Genomic DNA, 20,384 nt, shown 5'->3' with positions numbered 1-20,384 from the left:
CCGATCTACCCAACTAGACAAAAAATATGTAAAGATGTGGACCAACGCCAAAACTTGGCGTGGTAGAAAAGGGGGTCTAGGTGCTTGCAGGCCTGCTTCTCCACGGCTACTCCTTTACTGACACTCAGTCTTCTTCGTCTAATCCTGGAGGAAGCGGAAATCCACAACGCCCCGTTAGATGCGACGTGCTGTTGGACGCAACGCGAGGAGTCCATAGTAAATTTGCGAAAAACTTTTCTCCTGAATACGAGTAGAGCAGGCTGGCAGGGTATCTCGCGGAACTCGGCGAGTTCTGTGGGAATTGTGAGTTGTGTGGGCACATGGTGCTCGTGGCAAGAGGGGGTGGAGCTTTCAAGTAGTGCACAGATGGGGAGAATTGCGTGACATTTTATATTAGGTAGTAGTACTAGTAAACCTGTGAAATTACCGGCAGATGTTTGCTGTGTATTCTAAATACATGTGAAAATCCAGAGATGCCTCCTTTTCTAATATCATATGCCGGTTTCTATATAGCACCGGGCAGTAAATCTAGCAACTTTTAGAATAAGTAATTAAAAGCAGTAAGCATATAACAAGTCATGAATGCTAATCAGACTATGGCTTTCACGTCTGTCTCCCAGTGGTCATGCCGATCTTCTCTGGGGTCGAAACTACTGGTCTCGACCCTAACTTCGGTTTCTCGAATGATATGGTGCTTGCTGGAGGTATCATCGTCCTCGGAGATTCTGTTCCACGTATTTCGAGATCCGGCCTTCATGTGCGACTTTCCTTGAGAGTTAAGGTCGCCGAGTTGCGTCCCGCGCCCTCCAGTAGACAGGGGTGCAGACTGATTGCCTGATCTTCCTGACGAACCTCGGTAATAAGCCTTGAAGAGCTGTTTCAGAGGCGGAAGGTTGCAGGCAATAATCCCAAAGCTGCCCTCGAGATGCGACCAGATGACGAGCTGGGCTTCCTTGACTGCAGATATCGTTTAGCAGCTGGGTAGTAGCAAGGTGGAGGGGAAAAAAAGATGGTGTACTCACCCAGATTGTCCTTTGGATGGAATCTCTCGTCTGTCTGGGGATACATGGCAATACGCATGATAGCTGCAAAGCTGGCGAGTACACCGAGGCCGAGAATGGCACAGACTGAGATCTTCTTTCTCCGGTTCATTTGCAATTTACGCACGATAAAAAAAGGTGTGATGGCGACAACCCAGTCTGTGGCGACCTGGATAGATGTTCCGATGTAGCTCATGATGAACCAGCCGTCCGGCGCCGGAGCCCAGCATTGTCCCCTGAGTATTCGAGTTAGGCATGTTTGAAGTCTTTCGAGGCATTGAATGCGCAGGCTGTACGAACAATTTCGGATTCCATCTTGTTGCAAATGGCTTGCAGTCAGAGAAGAGAAAGATGAGAGCACCAAATGCTGTGAGGGCCATGGTTCCCACTGTCGACACTGTCAGCACGATTGACTTGGATAGGCAGACCTAATCTGTCACATCGCTAAGAGATGATACTTACTAGCACCATAAAGAGCAAATCTATAGCGCTTCAGTGTGCATATCCTTAAGATGGTAAAGGCAATAGAAAACTTGGTGAGTGTTGAAGACCCAAAGTAAATCAGCTCATACAGCAACTGAAGTTCCTTGGCTCTGATCTTCATAAACGGATTGACGGCACTATCTGGAGCGCCAACTCCATAGTATGTGCCTGCGATGGCGAGAGCACAGGCAGGGAGATACGGGCCCTACAATGGAAGAATATCCGGTCAGTCACAACATGCCGTATATGGGATCATTGGATAGCCATACAAAACCTCCCACGGCCAGATAGTCATCGATGCCTATCGGCCTTCCTTGCTCCCGTCGAATAAATCGTACCCATACGCGAAGACTGAAGACTGCAGTGCACAAGATTGCCGTCGTGTAGACGATTCCTTGGATGGCGATACCGGCGCCTGCAGGTTTTATTGGCGGCTGGGATTCGGCAATCTTTTGAATCTGCTCTCCGGTGAGTCCATTGAATTCCGGGGTATACGGAAAGTACGCCGACATGATGGCTTGCAGCTCGAAACGGCGACTTCCTCTTGGATAGGTGGGGAAGCAACAAAAAACCACAGCCGACTGTTCACAATAAGAGGTCCCTCAGTATTACTTATAACAGACCCCCGAAATTCTTGAATACCAGCAGCCCGGCCGATGCTACTGTTGCCCACTACGGCACCATGAAATAGGAATATTACCCGCCACGGTACCGCGAAACAGGAAGCTTCCTATCTGGAAATGATCCACGTTCGCTCATCAAATGTTCCGGTCCTGGTCCGAACACGCGTAGGGGCGAACACATGCAATGGCTGGCTTATGGTGCCACCTCTGACTCTATACAGTTGTTCCTGCATTGTCGGTGCTGGTAAATGACCGGGTGTATTAGAAGGTGGAGTTGGAGGTGGCCCGTTACAGTGTTCTACAAAGTCGGGCGGATTCAGGCAAAAACTTGGGCTGATTACTGTCATTGCACATAAGGGATCAACCTGTTACAAGAGACCAGGTTATACCTATACCTTGACAACAAGTAATTCTTTCTCCCTCCAGGGCCCTGCCCCCGAAACCCTAGCTCTCTTGGATGCGTATCGAATGTAGTGAAATCAATTACATAAAGCTAGTGCTCCTTTTTAGCGTCAACGCATTGGCCTTGAGAGCGGCGGAGACCATCCTAGCTTTAAATCGGTCTTAACCCAACCGGATGTGAGCCCCCGAGCCACTAGCTTCTCGTGATTATGGTATTGTTGCTACGGTCACTTGTGGTAAAAACCGGCCAATACCCGGTTACGAGCAGGATGCTGGAGTCCCTGCCAGCAAAGTGCCAAAACGAAGCACGGTGGCAAACGCTTCGCACATCTGGACACTTCCAACCGGAAATCTCGGTTGCATAACGGGATTTTTGCTATACTTTATATATCTTTATATGTATTTCTGACAAAGAATGCTATTTTGTGGCGTAGAAAATTTATAGTTACAGGGCCTGAGAAGGCAAATGTTCAAGTGCATTGTCCATCTTTCTATCTTTCTATCCAGACTGCGATGGCATCTGTGCGATATTTGACATCTATAGAATTTGATAGTTACAGTTGCATTCCCACTCAACTAGGTGCGGCTTCGCTTAACATCAGGGCACTTCGTTGGCTCCTGGCTGTCATTTTTCCGGCACTCTGGAACCTGGGAACCCTGTTAGCACTTGTAACACCATGCCGGGAGGGCAACTATATTTCGCTATTTTGAACTACTCTATACATTGAAAGAAGGAAAAGATTGAGTAATTTTTTTTTTTTTAATTGCTAGCTGATCTAACGGCCGAACATGATTTGCTAATATCAGTGCCTTATAACAGCACTCCTTTTAATAACCACTTACAAAGGAACTTACAATCAGTGTCTTCTCTCTATACTGAGTAACATTATCCTAATCAACTGTTGCTGGCAGCTGGGAATGAACAGCCTATCTGCTTTTCTTTCTCGCCCAATCTCTTAGAGAACGTCCTATATATAGTTCGTGGTGTTTAATACCATTAACCAGGGTACGAAAAGCATGGGTAATAGGCAATCTTGGATAGGATAAAGCTATTCCGTGGGTTAGAATGGGAAATAAGCAAAGAGGAATGCCAGGGCCAAAGGCAAGCAGCGTAGTTATCTGCGCCTTGTACGCCGTGATGCCTTCGTTGCGGTAATGCTATAGTTGTAAGATGGATGAGCTTACAAGGGCTTGAGTCGAGTTACATTTCAGTCAGCGCCGTTTGGATGGCGAGGTAAAGACTTAGCAGTAATTGGAAACGGGAAACGAGATGTTAGAGCTATGTAGTCAACTCGCCAGATATGACCTATTATTATCGTTGCCATTGTAACAGATCCAGAGATGATAATAGGAGGCAAAAAAGAGCAAGACAGCTTCTCAATTTCTTATTTATTGTCAGGCCAGAGATCAGGAACTCCAGGAAGATTGATGTTGAAACGTAAGAAGTTTAATAACTAGACACTGCTCGGAGCCACGTAAGAATATACATTCTAGGAGCTCTGCTCACCTACATGTCTAAGAGAAACTATACCCTAAAGTACTAGTAGCTCCGATATTCCTTTTACTTCACATTAAAGTCACAACTATCTTCCTTATTAAATCATGGCGGAATCTATGAACATGAACTCTCCGACCTTTCTCAATGACTATTATACGAAGTCTCCGGTACAATTGCTAAATGTCATGAAGTATAGAAACGCAAATCACTCTCATAACGAGCGTGCAGATCGCTTCTAATACGTCTATAGGCAGACGGTAGGCCACTTTACTCAACCGCGTGTACATACAGAACCGAAGTTCAACCTGAGGAGGCTTAGAGTCGGCATATGAACGATATCCTTGCTGGTAGTAGATTACTGGATTGCTCTTGACAAGCAAGAGATGGCTAATCTTGCCATTTATTTCGCTTACACGCTGATCCATGATGATGCTACATAAGATTGGTGAATGAGAATCTGCCGAAGCTGACAAGCTACCATGATCCCTACCTATTGCTCGCTAGGCATCTACCGAAATACAACAAACTGCAGACCAAATGCCACCTTTGCTCTCTGGAGCCAGTAAGCTGATAAAAAATGTACTGGATTTTGCAGCTATTTTTCCAGCAGATGAGTTTGACGAATCCGAATAATTTCGCGAGATTACGTCATCAATATGCCAGCTGGAGTTCTATAACGCGTGGGTGAACGATATGCTGCCCTTCTATAAGCAATTCGACGACCTCCGTGACGAGTCGAGCCCGGTGAATTACCGCATGGTGAGCGACTTGACGCTATAGGAAGGGCTCGGCAAATTTATAGAGAACGCACTCCGAAATTCCTAAGAAGATCAAGAGCGTGTTTGCTGTTAGGGATAGCTGTGTGAAATATGTTAAATACGATAACCAAGTTCATACATGGCTACATAACACGGCATCTTTGCGATAGGCGTTACCGTATGGCCAGAGTCTATGGAGTTTCACGGGCCGACAATGCTGTCAGTGTCACATTCAGCCAATATTTTGAAGGGGGCTATAAGATTGGCTCGATCGATCCAGCAGAGTGGACAGAACCCACGTTCCTAGAGCTAGTCAGGAAGCAGAATCAGCGTCAGAGTCTATTGATGGTGAAGAGTCTTCAGCTGCCGAGCATGGATGTCACCAAAAGCCTCCCGGTAGTCCAGGTAGTCTTTGTAGTGTTTTTGCTGGAAAATATTCTGTTAATTGTAAAAGCACGACTTCCTCTATCTCAGTTGGGTACATGTTTTGAACGTATGAAGTGAGACACATTGAAAGTGTAATTTACAATAGCGCTGTTGCGTGAGAACAAACAGAAGAGAGATCTATCGCTGATCAAAGGAGGCAAAATTATTAAAGGAGCCTAATGTACGTCACCTTTCCATGGGGTTAGGAATATGAAAGAATTTCCTGACTGGAAAGGTTTGTTCAAAAGATTAAGATTACGATAACGAAATGAACGCTGCAGGCGAGTCCAAATCCATTATCACATATAGCATGTAGAACAGCAGCCCACTACCTGGATCTGGAAAATAGCAGACTACAATGGATGAAGCCGAAATTTATTGAGGGGCAGTGTATGAAGAGCCAGGTAGGAAATATTGGCAGCTTTCCGACGGGCGCTGTCCACCGGGATACATTTCGGCTTCTTCCCCGTCGACTTACTGGGTGAGTTCTTGAAGCACTGTGAAGAAGAAAAAAATGCAAGGCCAAGCATGACAATCGTTAAGCGGCAATACGAGCTATACAAGTACCCCTGGCATACAAGATGTAATTGCCGCGGGTTTACCATTGAGAGAGGAGCCTATTGACTTCTATCAATGTCTACTCTGACAAAGAGAATGCAGTTTTCCTTGTGTGCTTATACGTGTTCCATTGATCTACTAATTCGTGTTTGTTTAGCCTCCGCTCAAATGACAGCTCACAAACAACAGATTCCGACCACTTCTGCAGAATACACGCGTGTCCTTGTTCTCTCCCTCGTACGGCTCCACTGTCCCTAGTCCACTCTCTCACTCGAGCTTCATTCCGGAGAGCTATATCCGGAAGAATTCTGGCACGTCACAATGATGATGAACTCAATGTTTTAACCCCTTTGTTCAGGTCCACGTCGATCTGAATACTCCTAACCTTGAGAATAGTATGTCTGCTCAGTTTCAGATACAGCGTCATCCTCGGCCGCAGATGATTACGGTAAATGTATACGGTAGTGAGACGAAAATTATCAATGATTCGTATAGATCATTAGACTCTCATAATATTACCCTCTATAATGAATGGCCGTGCGATGGGGGCAGGATCTTCAAAAAGAATATGAAGCTGACCTGCCTATCACCACTACTCGTCCTATATCGCCATCGATGGCTAAAAAATAAAAAATACGATGTGATGCCTGTTTCTCCGGATAATACCCTTTAAACAACGACATCGAATCTACCACGGGGATGGAAAGACTGATCTAAGTTGGAGAAGCGTTGTCAATACGCTAAAGCCTCATGGCCGTCCGAATGGGCGTGCTCATATCTCCGAGCGCGGCAATCTCGACTCTTCGGAGCCACTAGATCGGCCATTTAATACAATGGAGCTGGTCGCCAGCCAAGCCGCCAGTCAAGCTATTGAAGTTGGCAATCGTTGAGATCATGCAGTTCTCACGAGAGCCGCCAAATGCCAACAATACGAAGCCTGTCAATGATATGAGAATTTTTAAAATGAGCAAGGTACGTTGGGAGTGTCAATGCATGCATGGTAAGCGGCATATCCCATATCTTCGCTATCGATATTACTTCCAAGAATCGCCTCATATAGTTGAGTCGCAAACATCTAGAGAATATTAGTAGTAGCATCGACTTGAGAAGCAGCTTGTGGAAACTAGCAAAAAGCCCGCGTCGGTGAAATAATAGTAATCAGACTAGCATGGTTGATGATCCAGCTCTAGTTTGGTTCTTTTGGCGTTCAAGGTCGCATGTGATGCTAGTCAATTGGTTAAATATACTAGTAGTAGTAGTAGGAGTAGTAATACAATGTAGGCCTGGGATATTCTGAAATAGCATGTGCACGTAAGCACACCGATCTTTGGATATTACTGTGTATTAGGCGTCCTGACGTGCACATTTGCTCTCATAGGCCTTCTTAGGTGATTCGTGTTTGATGCCATCTGACGGCGGCTTAGTCGACTTAGCCACCTCTGCCCAAAAAGGCTGCTACTAATATGGTAGCTACGCAACTATGTATTAATGAGGACAAGTAGAAATAAATAACGGTGCTATAATAGTGATGCTACGCTGCGAGTTAGTAAGCTCTCTTTGTAAAAGACGCGAGTGAAGCGTATTACACACAGCAGTGAACTTATCCCCTTCGCGGAAGAAACGGATGGGGCCAAACTCAGCCCCGCGGCTTCGCAACAAGCCCAATGCCTCCAAAAAGGATAAATCTGAGAAAAAAAAGGGCAGCCTCTGTGGCGCTAGCTGCTCAGCAACAGCATTAAAAGCATGGAGCGGGCACCAATGACTTTCAGCTCCAGAGTCTGCCGGACCAACCAAGTGATGATTTGCTGACGTACCCCGTAGATGGCACTGAATAGCCCAGTCACCTGAGGAAATGTAAGGGCCGCCAAACGCCCAAGAAGCGTAGCATCTCGCAGCCTGCCAGCGTGTTGCCTGCACGGCAATGACCGAATGGCCTGCCATAGAGAGCACTACGACAGCCTGGTGAGACAAGATCGGCCGAATCTATGCGTATCCGATTAGCATTCCGGTGTATTTGGCGCCATGCTAAATGGCCGGATGAGAAGCATCACCATTACCCGCATGCAGGATCACAACCACGTGAAGACTCTCGAGGCCCGTAGAGGTTAGTATGAAGTACTACTGCTGCTTCGTATACCTGTATGCGCCAGGATAATGCTTGAGCCGGCAGTTAACCTTTGTATGCTGTACTTGCATACTTTCAAGAGAAGCAAGATGCCTGTCTCACCCAAAATGAGTTTGGCGAGATCGCTGAAGACCGCCATGCCAGCCACCCCCAACAAGACAACGATGCACACAGAAGCCAATGATTGGTGGGTGGCTCGGCAGCAGCCAATGGAGGCTTTCATCGACGGCCAGATCTTCGGCAATTTTCTCCAAAGGGCTGAAGTTCCTCCGTCAGTATGGTTGAGTTGCTTGTTTTCACCGCTTCACTACCGAATAGCTGCCGAATAGCTTGTCGGAGTTTGGAACTCCCGGCAGTGCTTCTCCATACAGCGTAGTCGAAGGATCAGGTCCCCCAGAGCTGCAGGGCAGAGCAAATGATAGTTTGGCGCCACACCTCGTCGGTGAATTGAGATTGAAGAAGCTTAGGCAAGATTTGCGGGAGCAGTAATAAGGCGAGCTGGCCTCAGATCAGAGGTTGCGCGTCGCTTGAATTTCCCCGACACATCAAACCCATTTCGAAACCGACAGCCATCGGCGCAATGATTCCCTTTGGCCTGTGTGATGCTCTGGAATCGCAACTTCTGCTACCCTCAGCCTAATCCAACGCCATAATGACCGAGCATGGATGCTGAAAACTCTCCTCCAAGGCCGCGCGACACCGCTTCGCTGAACTCGTCTTTGGCTCGATTGGGGAAGTTGGCAATAGGAGGGAATTAGTTCACAACCCACAGCAACAGCACCTGCGATCATCCACTGAGACATTTCGCAGTCTTGGCGATATCATCATTACTCCTCGCTGTCGTAATTACCGTTACGTCCGCAAACCTACCCTCTCTCTGTGTCTCTAAAAGCTGCGTGGCGATAAACAACATCAACTTCGCGACAGCGAGCGTCTCGGCCACCGTTCACCTACAGATGTATCCAGTAATCGACCTGAACACGCCATGGCCGGACTTACAGAGGGGCAGTATCGTGCGCTCACCATTATTGAGCGTACATGTTCATCACTATCGATGCTAGGATGCCTGTTTACCATGTCCACGTTTTGTTTCTCCAAATATTTCAGCAAATCTATCAACCGGCTAGTTTTTTATGCCTCCTTTGGTAACCTAATAACGAATATTGGAACCATGATGTCTCGCGCTTATATCGACTCGCCCAATTCAGCTGGTTGCCAAGCGCAGGCATTCATAATCCAGACGTATGTCCTCCAAAGACCTTCCAACCCATGTCGCGGGACGCAAGTTCAGTCAAGGCTAACATCAGAGCGACCATGCACAGCTTCATGCCGGCCGATGTACTTTGGACGTTGACCATGGCCATCAATGTCTATCTTACCTTTTACCACAAATATGACGCCAGAGCTTTGCGCAAGATAGAGCCCATCTATTTGCTATGCTGTTACGGCCTTCCATTCGTGCCTGGATTCACCTTCTTTTTCATAAAAGATCAGGGGGGAACTCGAGTTTATGGACCTGCAGTTTCGTGGTGCTGGATATCTAGCGAATGGGATGTTCTTCGTGTCGCAGCCTTTTATGCTCCTTTGTGGTAAGTGGCTCGTGAATTAGTTTACGGCAAGTGAAAACGGAAATTATAGTTACTGATTACGCCAAAGGGTTTGTATCACAATCACATTTATGATCTACATCGGAGCTGGTCGTACCATATACAAAGTACGAAAGCAGGTATACCTCTTTCAGTCGTCCGACCTCGACCCTCTTTCAGTCGACGAGGTTATGACATCTAACCCCTCAACTGATGCAACAATGACAATGGAGTCCATGTCGGGGATTGAGCCGGCAAAACTTGGCCAGAACAGTAGCCAACCTAGTTATGGAGGTGGCTCAAGCTCAGAAACAGCAACGAGGCCTCAATCGGTCCACGTTGCCAGCAACCTATCCAATCTGTCGAACCAATCTGATGGGTCGCAATCAACATACTTCTATTCTTCGCCTCCTCATCGAGGGTCAAATCCACCGCGACCTAGTGTCACCCATGGTGTGGCATCACGAGCCTTCCGCTCTATTCGCCGGCGAAATCACGAGCGAGACAATGCCGCTTGGTCGTATACCAAATGTGCCCTCCTGTTCTTCACGGCCATGCTTGTCACATGGATACCGTCCAGCGCCAACCGCCTATACTCTCTCACACACGACAGAGCCACCTCCACACCGCTAGAATTTATGAGCGTCTTAGTGCTTCCTCTGCAGGGATTTTGGAATTGTCTCGTTTATATCACGATATCGTGGACGGCCTGCAAGAATTTATTCAACGATATGTGGCTGGCAGTGCGATCGGCCACTCTTAGCCGCATGGAACGCATCCGCGGAAAGGCCAATCACGAAGGTCAAGAACAAAGTCCAGAACAGTCAGTCTAAAACGGCGATGTTTATTTAATTTTTGTCGAGGTATATATACGAATGCGATAAGCGTGGGGAGGGTTTGCGGTAATGAGTTATGCACGGGATGGAGTACACGGCGTACAGGTCACAATAGAGCAAAGGCGAAGAGCAAAGGCGAAGATATACCCATGAAGCACAGAGTATTAAACATTGCAACACATGTACATTGATGGATGCACCATATGGAGCAGTTCATACTTTCTTCCAATAGCTCTATGATATTTGGCGAAATGAAAGATCTCAATCATGGCGTAAATGCATGCCGTTTAGAGGGAGCCGAGGCTGAACCAGCGCAACTACTAGGCAACCCGCCGTTATGCTTCTGCAAAGTGTTTGCCATTTGTAAATCACGAGCGCGCTACGGAGTTCGGAGCACCAGCATGTCTCCAAGCAGACGAATTATCTTGGCCGTATATGAAGTAGTTTGAACACTAGACAACATTAGCGCAAAGGACTATTGGACTATGGGCGTTGTGGAGGTCTGGATCTAGCACTTACATGGTAGTAGTAGTATTCCAACAATCCGTACAGAACGGCCAGTGCCAGCCCAAAACCGCCGCCGTTGGATGGGCAGGGTGCGATGGGCCCTTCTTACAGAATCTCGCGAATATAGCAATCAGTGTGTTATTGCCAAATGGTCCATGTATCCCGACTACGTAGAAACACAGCCCGCATAGCTTCATGCAGTCGCCGCCTAGTAGAGCTCAATGCTGACGAGCTGCAACCCATTCTGGGCATTTCATTACGCCATTTCTATTGTTCATTCTGTAATCCAGCGTGTCCTGCCCATCTCCACTTCTCCGCTACCCCAGATCTCCATTTATTTTGCTCTCAAACCCCTAACTCACCCACCTTCATATGCACAGTTGCTCACTGTGGGAAAATACATACAATGTCAACCGGGTGTGTTGTCTGCCGCTCGCGAAAGGGAAGCTGACCAACCCAATTACCCTTCTTATGCCCTATCGGGCCAACTCCCGTCCAGAAAACATGACTGCTTACATTCCAACAGGTTCGGTGCGACCGCAAATCGCCCACATGTCGCAATTGCGATCGCCTGGGGGTGAATTGTCCAGGTTATAGTGACACCACGGCAATTCTATCACAGAAAGATGGGTCGCGACAGCGACTTCAAGATTCAGTGGATTTCATCTATCGGGCATCAGGGGTTGAGAAGCGCAGAGTTGGGTCTTGTGATGAATGTCGTCGAACAAAGAGTCGTTGCTCTCGCACACGACCTGTTTGTAAACGCTGCACGAGGAAAGGGTTTACGTGTAAATACAACGCCAAGTACGACGCGTCTGTTGCCGGCACCTCTGCCACTGTTACTAGTCAGTCGCCGCAGTCACCGTCGGCGGCAGAAACCAGCATATTAGCAGCCACTTCAAATGGCCGCGGCATCGCATCTACACCTGGTAGCCAAGCTGGCACGATCTCTATGCCTCTATCATCATCAATACCGCAACATTTACAATGGTATGTACCTATAGTAGGAGAACAAACGGACAGTAATATGCTCGAATATGATTGACATGTGACAAATATTAACACCCTTCCTCTCACAGGCTCTATTCAGATACCCTGCCACAAGACAAGTTCCATTTACAGTCTCTAACTGACATGTTCTTTGACCGGATATCCACTCTTCGGTGTTTAGGGTTTATCCATAAACCAACCTTTTTTCAGGCACTGGACAGAGGCACGCTGAGTGAAGATTTTGGAGAGGCAGTCATCTATATAGTTGCTGCGCTTGGAGCTAGGTAGAAGCCATTACCGTTATGTTCAAGGTCAGCTTCTTTTTGCTAACATTGATGATAGAATGTATCTGCTAGATGATCCAGATCAATTCAATAATCCATTTTATGGTATTCCTGGGGTTGCGTGGGCTGAACGAGCCCGAGATCTTGCTATGCGAGAGATAGCAAATCCCTCTCTTTCAACCATGATGGTTTGTGACCTACATTGCCTACCGGATTTATAATGTCGGTATCTAATTCTGAATGGTAGGCAATGGTCCTCCTCTGCGAGCATTCAGTTTTCATGGATCAACATGCCTTGGCATTTGTCATCTTTGGATGCTGTGTCCGCATTATGAGATTACTCGGCTTAGACTCTCTGAAAAAGGCAGCCGCTCCATCAGGCCTTGCTCATATGACGCAGCTGGAAACAGAAAGACGACTTCTGTGGTCTTGCTACCTCATGGATAGCTTTCTTGGTGGCGGAGTAGACGGGAACCTGTACTGGAAAGACGATTTTCCATGCGTACCGCTACCTTGCTCTGATGCGAGCTTCATCGCCCAGGAGCAATATGCCGACTTTGAACCTCCAAAGCTGAGTACATTCGAGCTCTACCCAGATCGTAGCTACCTTACTCTTCGCTGCCATACGATATATCTTGTACAGCTGAGAACGCGGGTACTCAGGTCTGTCGCTGTCCAAGCATAAGAATCATTGGCCGTGCCACTAACCGAATATTCTAGACTCATCAGAAATAACAACCAGGAAGTCAACATTTGGGATTCCGGATCTCCGTTTCTCGATATCATTCAACGATTAGAACTTTGGTATGCCGGTTTACCTGAGCAATTGGTGATATCCGATTTCAATGTATACATCCACAAAGAACTCAACATCATTAGTGCTGTTTTCATGCTGCATTTTCTTTACCACTCCATTGTTTGCGATCTAACGCGAGTTTCGCTCCCGGGATATGTCTTTCCGCTATCAGCCGCGTTCCATTCTTCTCCCCTGGAATTTCGCAGACAATGCCAAGAGCGATGTCGATTTCATGCGGATGAGATATCACGACTTGTTCACGCGGGGTTCGGCTACGGCATCCGGGCTTTCGATGATTTGCACAGCTTAATGGCCACATTCGAGTCAACCAAGATCCAAATCATTCACACTGCGACAGCTACATCCAATTCCATCGACATAAGAGAGCGAACGAGCAAGAATATTCGTTTAAATATGCGAGCGCTGGATATTCTTTATCTGCAGAAGGATAAATCGAATCCTTATGTTAGTCTGCTCTTAACAGTCGATGAGACGATGCTGACCATAGTTACAGCACAAAGCCTTGATACCATTATTGGAGAAATTCGACTTCAACAACGTTGTGGCCGAATGGCAAGCCTATCCAAGCCCAATGTTCGTTCCTCGACGCGACTCCCTCACCATGCCTAAACAGCTACTGACATTTACGGTTTTTAGATCAATGAATTCGGAGCAAGCTGAAGTTACAGGACCAGAAGACGCCGCTTATTTGAGCAGTTTGGCCCCATTCCGCCTCGCAAAAGAAGAGATTCGCGCCCAGGTACGACAACGAAGAGGATCTTCTCCAGCAGGAAACGAGTTGCCAGAGTCTCCAGCAACGGTCCGCCCACCGCCCATCATCTCCTTGCCTCAAAAAGACGCCCTTGGCGGTATTAACTGCGCCAGCGGAAACGCCGGCCTGCTGGGAAGCGCAGATTTTTCTCTAGACCATATGCAGCTAGCATCTACAACACATCCTACACCTCCTAGCGCTACTGGCCAGGACGTAACGGCAGAAATTCAGGGGGAGTAGCGAAGGACATGGTTGGCTTGTCAGACTTGGCAGAAGACTACATCCGCATGGCAGGCGAGATGGCCAACTACATTTCTTGGGACATATCGGAGCCACATTCATGGTTAGATTTCGACATTAGCTCGAACAATATATGACAGCCACGTCCACTTCATGTTGAGGACGAGCGAGAACTGAAGATTCAGGCCTCTAATAAGCATATTTATAATAAGCTTGAAGAGCGGAAACAGCCTACTTAGATACGGCTGACCTCTCTATGACTGTTTTCTTTTTCTCTGAAAGAGAGAGTTGACTTTTCCCTTTTTTTTATATATATTAAAGCAAACTGCTTGGAGGTCTTTTTCTCATTATACTTTCTAATTATACAGCGGGAACAATTTCTGCCAACTCTTGTGGCGTTATTTCTGGTCTTCCAATATACTTGATCCATGCATACGGATCTTCCATCTCATCCTGCAGAGTTGTTTGCTGAGCGCCCTGGATAGCCTTTGGGTACTCACCAGCAAGGCCAACAACGCCAACGTCTTTTCTATATTCTTCCCACAATGCGAGCATCTCCTTGAGTCTTTCTGGCTCCTTTTCGCTTAAATCGTTTGTCTCGCCAGGGTCCGACACGAGGTTGAATAGTTCCCACCTCTGGGGACCCTTGGGCGCTGGTACATATGTTATCTTCCAGTCACCGCGACGCAGAGCTCCAGATCCAGCAATCTCAAAGCCTGCTACATAGTCGGTTTCGTGAATCGGCGACTTGCGGCTCCAGCGACTGACAGACTCTAAATAAGTTCTCCAGCTCTGGCCACGCAGCGATGCAATCTTGCGACCGTTGTACTCTGTGCCTGGGTGTTTCAGCCCAGCAAAGTCCAACACAGTTGGCACAATATCCATGACCGTGCAGAACGCATCAGTGATGACACCCCCATCATCGCTGCCGCGGTGGTTGTTGATCCCCGCATGAGGCTTCACTACCAGGGGCACCCTGCAGCCTCCTTCGGTAGAAAACATCTTGTACAATCTCGATGGCGCGGTTGCGGCCTGCGCCCACAGAGGGCCATACCAGACAAACGAATTGCCCCGGCCAATATTGTCCAGACTGTTATCATAATATTTATTTACATGGGCCATGACGCTATTGCCAACTAAGGGGGTAGCTTCGTAGCTAGCCCCTTCAGCACCATTGTCGCTCATGAACAAGATGAAAGTGTTGTCATACTCGCCCGTCTTGCGCAAATGATCAAGGACGCGGCCAATGTTCCAATCCATCCGATCCACCATTCCCGCGTACACCTCCATAGCCCTGGCAGAGGCGGCGCGTGTTTCTTCGTCCAAAGACTCCCAGTTCTTCACCTCGGCCCCAGTCGTGACAACAGGATGGGCCACTGCATCTTGACCAACAAGACCGAGAGACTTGAGCCGCTCAAGGCGTTTCTGACGTAGTACTTCCGGCCCGTCTGCGTATTGGCCCTTGTACTTGTCACACGTCTCTTTGGGCGCTTGTAGAGGCCAGTGAGGTGCGCTGAAGGGAAGATAGGCAAAGAAAGGTTGTTGGCGCTCCTCCTCGGTGCGGTTTTTCAAGTACGAAATCATCCGACCTGCATAACCGTCTGATGAATACCAATCTTCACCAAGCTCTTTCTCGCTCATGTAACGATCATCTTCTGCATGTAAAGCTCGTGTTGCCGTCTCGAAAAATCGCCCCGGCTCTGTGGTGGGATCCTGGTATTCTGGCTCATAGGCTATTATCACGCTGGTTAGAAAATGTTCGTCTTATCCAAAACGGAAAAGGGAATGGGAAACTAGTAAGCTCATACCGTAATGATTTGCACATCCTGGTAGCAGCGCCAAGCTCTTCTTGAAGCCGCGCTTAATGGGTAGATGCTGCTTTTGCAAGCCCAGATGCCATTTGCCACTCATAACAGTGAAGTAGCCTCCATCAGATAACAGCTCTGGAAGCGCAACTACCCTTTCGTTCAGGTAGCCCTCGTGGCCTGGTTGTCCCTTGTGAGCAGGTGAGCTGCGAACAAGTTCGTATAATTGTCCAAGCCCAGCAATGTGATGGTCTGTTCCTGTCATGAGCATCGAACGAGTTGGACTGCAAGCTGCAGCAACGTGATACTGTGTGAAGCGCAGAGACCCTTGCTGGGAGGCCAGCGAATCGATGTGAGGGGTAGCTATCTCAGAGCCATAGCAGCCAAGGTCACTGAAGCCAAGGTCGTCGGCGACTATGACAAGGAAGTTTGGTCGAGTATCCTTCTGGCTGCCCATTGTCGATGTGTTGACACCGCACGATACAAGGCTGTATGTTGGAAGGTTTGAAGAGTAGCGGAGTGTAAGAGACGCGCAACACGCCGACCACAAGTCCAAGTTCAATGTATGGAGCAAGAACTTTCTTTTTAATCATTAATACATATGGATCCATATGGAGTGTGCAACTACTGCTCCATAGTCAAATAGCTTTCCCCAGCCGTTCTTGTCAAAGCTGAGCGTGTCCACATGGAAGTCGGGGATTTGGCGGAACCGATGTTCCCCGGCTTTCTGGCTTTCGCAAAGTTTAGCAAGTTTAGCATACAGAAGCCATTCATACGGGGAGGCTACACACAATAGCATCTAGCCATGAGATCGTAACCGTCCTAGTTTGGCCACTTGCTCCGCCTAAATTCTGGGGCCGACCCGCGGCCCTCGCCTGCTGCCGGCTTTCGCATCGGATTTCGGTGCCCTAGTTTGCGGTTTTCGGTGGCTCCAAGCATTTTGGCAGCGGACAACGTCCATGGCGAGTTGATCCATTTGGATGGTGCAATGCTCTACGGTCCAGGCGTTCAAGGATTGACGAGTCGACAAGCCAACACAGTTGTGGCTGTAGAACGTTGATGTTGAAACATTCTATATATGTTGTGAATAATCCTGTCTTCTTTTCGTCCGGAGATGGTGGCAACATCTGGAGCATCGGGAACGCGACCAAACGCGGTCATCCTTTCCCTGTCAGTATATAGAAGGTTGTCTTGAACTTGTCTTCGTCTCTATTCATTACAACGCATCACCGTTTTGATATCCTCTATATTCCAAAAGAATTGCTGTCGAGTTAAAGAGGTTTATATCAAAGATGACGATCGACTCATCTTCGTCGGTAAACCTGTCTGCAGGTTACCGACTGAGACAATTCAATGGCACGATTGTGTTCATCATGCTGTAAGTGCTATATAAATTCCATCATTCTCATAATTGATTCTTTTCCTAACTGTTGTATGAACTTGTAGATATATGTGCTCCTGTGCCTTCAACTTTGGCTATGATGTTGGCAACTTTGGCGGAGTCCAGGGCATGCAGAGCTTTGGCAAGCGATTCGGCGAATGTAATGCAACAACAGGCGTCTGCAAGCTGCCTCCATGGTTGTCCTCCCTTATGACGTCCCTTCCCTTTCTCGGGAAGGCTCTAGGTGCCATTGCTTGTGGACCGATTGCCGAGCGATTTGGACGCAAGAAGTGCGTCTTGGTCTTGGCTTGTTTATCATTCATGTGAGTCAACCTTATATTCAATCTTGGGAGAAATACGGTTTCTTGTTGTAGATAGATTACTAATGTCGAGTTCTGCAGTGGCGTTCTATTACAGACGACAGCGAGGACAAGCGCACAATTCACTGTTGGCAGATTCGTAAGCTTCGGCATGACGGGTATGACTATTGTGGTTGTCCCGATTTACCTGGCCGAGACATCACCCAAAGTTTTACGTGGCATGATGACGTCTACATTGCAGCTCATGATTGTATTCGGCCAGCTGGTAGCCTCATTGGTTACATACGGAACGCAGCATATCTCAGGTGATAAAGGCTGGCAGATTCCCGTCGGCCTGCAATTCATTGCCCCAGCAGTCATCGTAGCGTTGCTACCGCTGGTCCCTGAATCACCTCGATGGTACGTACTATCAAAAAGTATCTCGAAAGCGTTTGTGTTATCTAACGCTTCATAAACTCCAGGCTTTTGACTCGAAATCGAATCGAGGAAGCAAAGGCTTCTCTTCGAAGAATATACAAAAATCATAGCGAGACCGAACTTGACCAGGAGATTGACATTTTACGCCATGCTCATTCTACAGAAGAAAAGGGCTCATGGGCGGAGGTTTTCAACAAAGACAACAGAAAGCGTACCATGGTTGCTGTGATTGCCATGTTTGGCCAACAGATTACCGGCCAGGCATTTTCCAGCCAGTACTCTGTTGTATTCTACCAGTCAGAAGGATATAAGAGCCAGGCTTTCCTGTTCAATATTTTAAGCAATGTCTCGGGTCTTGTCTGCCTAATAGCTACCTGGTTTATCATCGACCAAGTCGGAAGACGACCGATGCTGATGACTGGTGGATCAGGAATGGCTATCTTCCTCTTTGTTGTTGGCGGTGTTGGAGTCGTTAAAAACCCCAGCAATTCTGAGAGAGGAGGATTGGTAAGTTTTTTCTTAAGCTTTTTTCTCTCGTAAAATTGCATACTTACGACTACTAGGTGGCATCTTTCATTTTATTCACTTGCTCTTACAACCTTTCTTGGGCACCTGTTTCATACGTGGTGGTATCTGAAGCAGCTTCTACCCGTGTGAAGGAAAAGACAAACCTCCTGGCCTCTGTTATTTCTATCATTACCACATTTGTGACCTCGTTCACTATTCCGTATTTGCTTAATGCGCCGTATGCAGCACTGGGGGCCAAGGTTGGCTTTATCTACGGTGCTATCAATGTGTTGATGGTTATCGTGGCCTACTTCTTTATTCCAGAGATGAAAGGGCGAAGCCTGGAAGAAGTTGATGAACTGTTCGCGTCAGGCGTACCGTTTCGAAGCTTTAGCAAAGCCACAACAACCCCCACAGCCACATATATTGAAGACATTGCTAGGAAAGAGCCGGCTTCTGGGGAGGCTTAGAATGCGCTGCATTCGATAATAGTGGATAATTAGTGAGAAGGAGGCAATCCTAAAGTTAAATCAAGTTAATATAGTCAGCGTAATGAATGCTAGTCTTTTAATCTAGTTGGCTGCCATTCAATTCTCTTCTCAAATCGGTTTCTTTTAGGTCTACATCGTCTAAATTTCCGGTCTTGGTTGTAGCCCAGCAATGAGGAGTGGCCGCAGTTCGTCTTAAGGAACAGTGGAGTATTCCGGTTGCCATGTTAACGATCGTTTTTCATGCTATTAGAGCTGATACAGCTTTAAAAATAGTTTCCTACCGTGATGAAACACCACAAAGGAGGGCAAGTCAGTACTCAATCGATTTTAATTGACTCCAAAGTATTATGAAATTTTACGATTCTTAGACAACATCGAACCGTAGATGGAAACATGCTATTCGAGGCTATATTACTTCAGAGGTACTCCCGAACACAATATTTCATCACAGAAATACGCATAATTGTGCGCATGTAGGAGCGTCCGAGCTAGAATTATTCGCAATTTATCATCCAGACATGATCAAATACTATATTCTACCATTCTCCATTATGTTTTGTGTAAAAAAGATCAATATATTTTGGTCGTAGTGAGCATACTCCTAAGCTATAGACGCAATCTTAAGAGTAAAAGCTGTTGCTTACTTAGACCTTGATATATTAGATTTGTAAATAATGCATAGGATAAAGACTAATGCAGCTTGAGAAGTGAATATTTTGGGTTATGCGAATATCCTAGTCAAGCAAGAAACGTATCAAGTAGTTTTGACTCCAGCTTATAGAGGCAAAGACGCAAGGCTTGACTTATCTTTGAGGCTACTTGAACGTTCGTTCGGTGACTCAAATAGCGGATACGACTAATTAAAAGTCGTACCTATGTAGATCAACTTCAGATATCCCGCAGTTTGATACGTCAACTTGAGTTGCCTTTGCGTCAATTCGGACAAGCTCCCTAGCCTGGCCTCCTGTAAGAGACTGCATGGCGTTCAGGGAGAGGACAAAACCCGAGTCGGTGCTGTCAATTGCAAAGAAGAATTTATGCTTTTCACCATACTCGAGTTTCCAGCAGGAAAAGCATCGGGCAAGACCGAAGCTATGAATCGCGTCGATTCCAATAAATTCCACTGCATCTTTTTGAAGTTTCCAATCCAAATTAGGCTCGAATCCGACACCCTTTCTCCAACAAGCGACTTCACTCAATGAACGAGAAGGATTGTCGTAAAGCGTATTAAATGTTACTATTATGCATGAGTGTGGGATAGACCACATATTGGGGGAGTGTTTGTACAGTACTCACCAGAAACAATTTCAGCAGACGCTATGCTAATAATAGCAGCAGCCTGGCAAACGCTCAACGATAGCATCGTTCAAAGCTTACCACGGAGTTATAAAAAGAAATCTGATAATTTTGTCACTCTAAATATCAATGACTATTTAGAAATCTGCGAGTTTCGAACCGTTAAGCAGAATGGCTGACGGCTCGGGATTTATCTAGTACAATATTGGCCTCGTCGACAGCAAATAGACAGTGCTGCGGCAT

At 47.0% G+C, this 20,384-nt stretch overlaps 6 protein-coding genes across 6 annotated transcripts; 4 read left to right on the top strand and 2 right to left on the bottom strand.

The window, feature by feature from the left end:
• Positions 1-380: 380 nt before the first annotated feature.
• Positions 381-2,061, bottom strand: TrAFT101_006323 (uncharacterized protein). The gene is made up of 5 exons (XM_024902571.2): positions 1,793-2,061; positions 1,503-1,728; positions 1,341-1,428; positions 1,023-1,276; positions 381-957 (listed from the first exon to the last, which is right to left on the bottom strand). Exons 1-5 carry the CDS (start codon positions 2,033-2,035, stop codon positions 590-592), a joined length of 1,179 nt encoding a protein of 392 aa, XP_024760855.1. The 5' UTR covers positions 2,036-2,061; the 3' UTR covers positions 381-589.
• Positions 2,062-7,942: 5,881 nt separating this feature from the next.
• Positions 7,943-8,242, top strand: TrAFT101_006322 (uncharacterized protein; the record flags this gene model as incomplete). The annotated part of the gene is made up of 1 exon (XM_066127717.1): positions 7,943-8,242. One exon carries the CDS (start codon positions 7,943-7,945, stop codon positions 8,240-8,242), a length of 300 nt encoding a protein of 99 aa, XP_065983830.1.
• Positions 8,243-8,898: 656 nt separating this feature from the next.
• On the top strand, positions 8,899-10,332 carry TrAFT101_006321 (uncharacterized protein; the record flags this gene model as incomplete). The annotated part of the gene is made up of 3 exons (XM_024900303.1): positions 8,899-9,155; positions 9,236-9,502; positions 9,570-10,332. The coding sequence occupies 3 exons, from the start codon at positions 8,899-8,901 to the stop codon at positions 10,330-10,332; spliced, it is 1,287 nt and encodes a 428-aa protein (XP_024760852.1).
• Positions 10,333-11,230: 898 nt separating this feature from the next.
• On the top strand, positions 11,231-14,296 carry TrAFT101_006320 (uncharacterized protein). The gene is made up of 7 exons (XM_066127716.1): positions 11,231-11,832; positions 11,922-12,116; positions 12,175-12,304; positions 12,364-12,779; positions 12,837-13,377; positions 13,427-13,506; positions 13,570-14,296. The coding sequence occupies exons 1-7, from the start codon at positions 11,795-11,797 to the stop codon at positions 13,922-13,924; spliced, it is 1,755 nt and encodes a 584-aa protein (XP_065983829.1). The 5' UTR covers positions 11,231-11,794; the 3' UTR covers positions 13,925-14,296.
• On the bottom strand, positions 14,224-16,468 carry TrAFT101_006319 (uncharacterized protein). Its single transcript, XM_024903979.2, has 2 exons — positions 15,733-16,468; positions 14,224-15,657 (listed from the first exon to the last, which is right to left on the bottom strand). Exons 1-2 carry the CDS (start codon positions 16,184-16,186, stop codon positions 14,285-14,287), a joined length of 1,827 nt encoding a protein of 608 aa, XP_024760850.1. The 5' UTR covers positions 16,187-16,468; the 3' UTR covers positions 14,224-14,284.
• A 233-nt stretch (positions 16,469-16,701) lies between these two features.
• On the top strand, positions 16,702-18,935 carry TrAFT101_006318 (uncharacterized protein). The gene is made up of 5 exons (XM_024901941.2): positions 16,702-17,107; positions 17,176-17,433; positions 17,512-17,829; positions 17,892-18,354; positions 18,411-18,935. The coding sequence occupies exons 1-5, from the start codon at positions 17,022-17,024 to the stop codon at positions 18,822-18,824; spliced, it is 1,539 nt and encodes a 512-aa protein (XP_024760849.1). The 5' UTR covers positions 16,702-17,021; the 3' UTR covers positions 18,825-18,935.
• The last annotated feature ends 1,449 nt before the right edge of the window (positions 18,936-20,384 follow it).

The sequence above is a fragment of the Trichoderma asperellum genome, chromosome 3 (genome assembly GCF_020647865.1).
Source record: "Trichoderma asperellum chromosome 3, complete sequence".
NCBI classification, from domain to species: Eukaryota; Fungi; Ascomycota; class Sordariomycetes; order Hypocreales; family Hypocreaceae; genus Trichoderma; species Trichoderma asperellum.
Note: the sequence above shows the minus strand (reverse complement) of the source record. Positions and strands in the feature narration are given on the sequence as shown.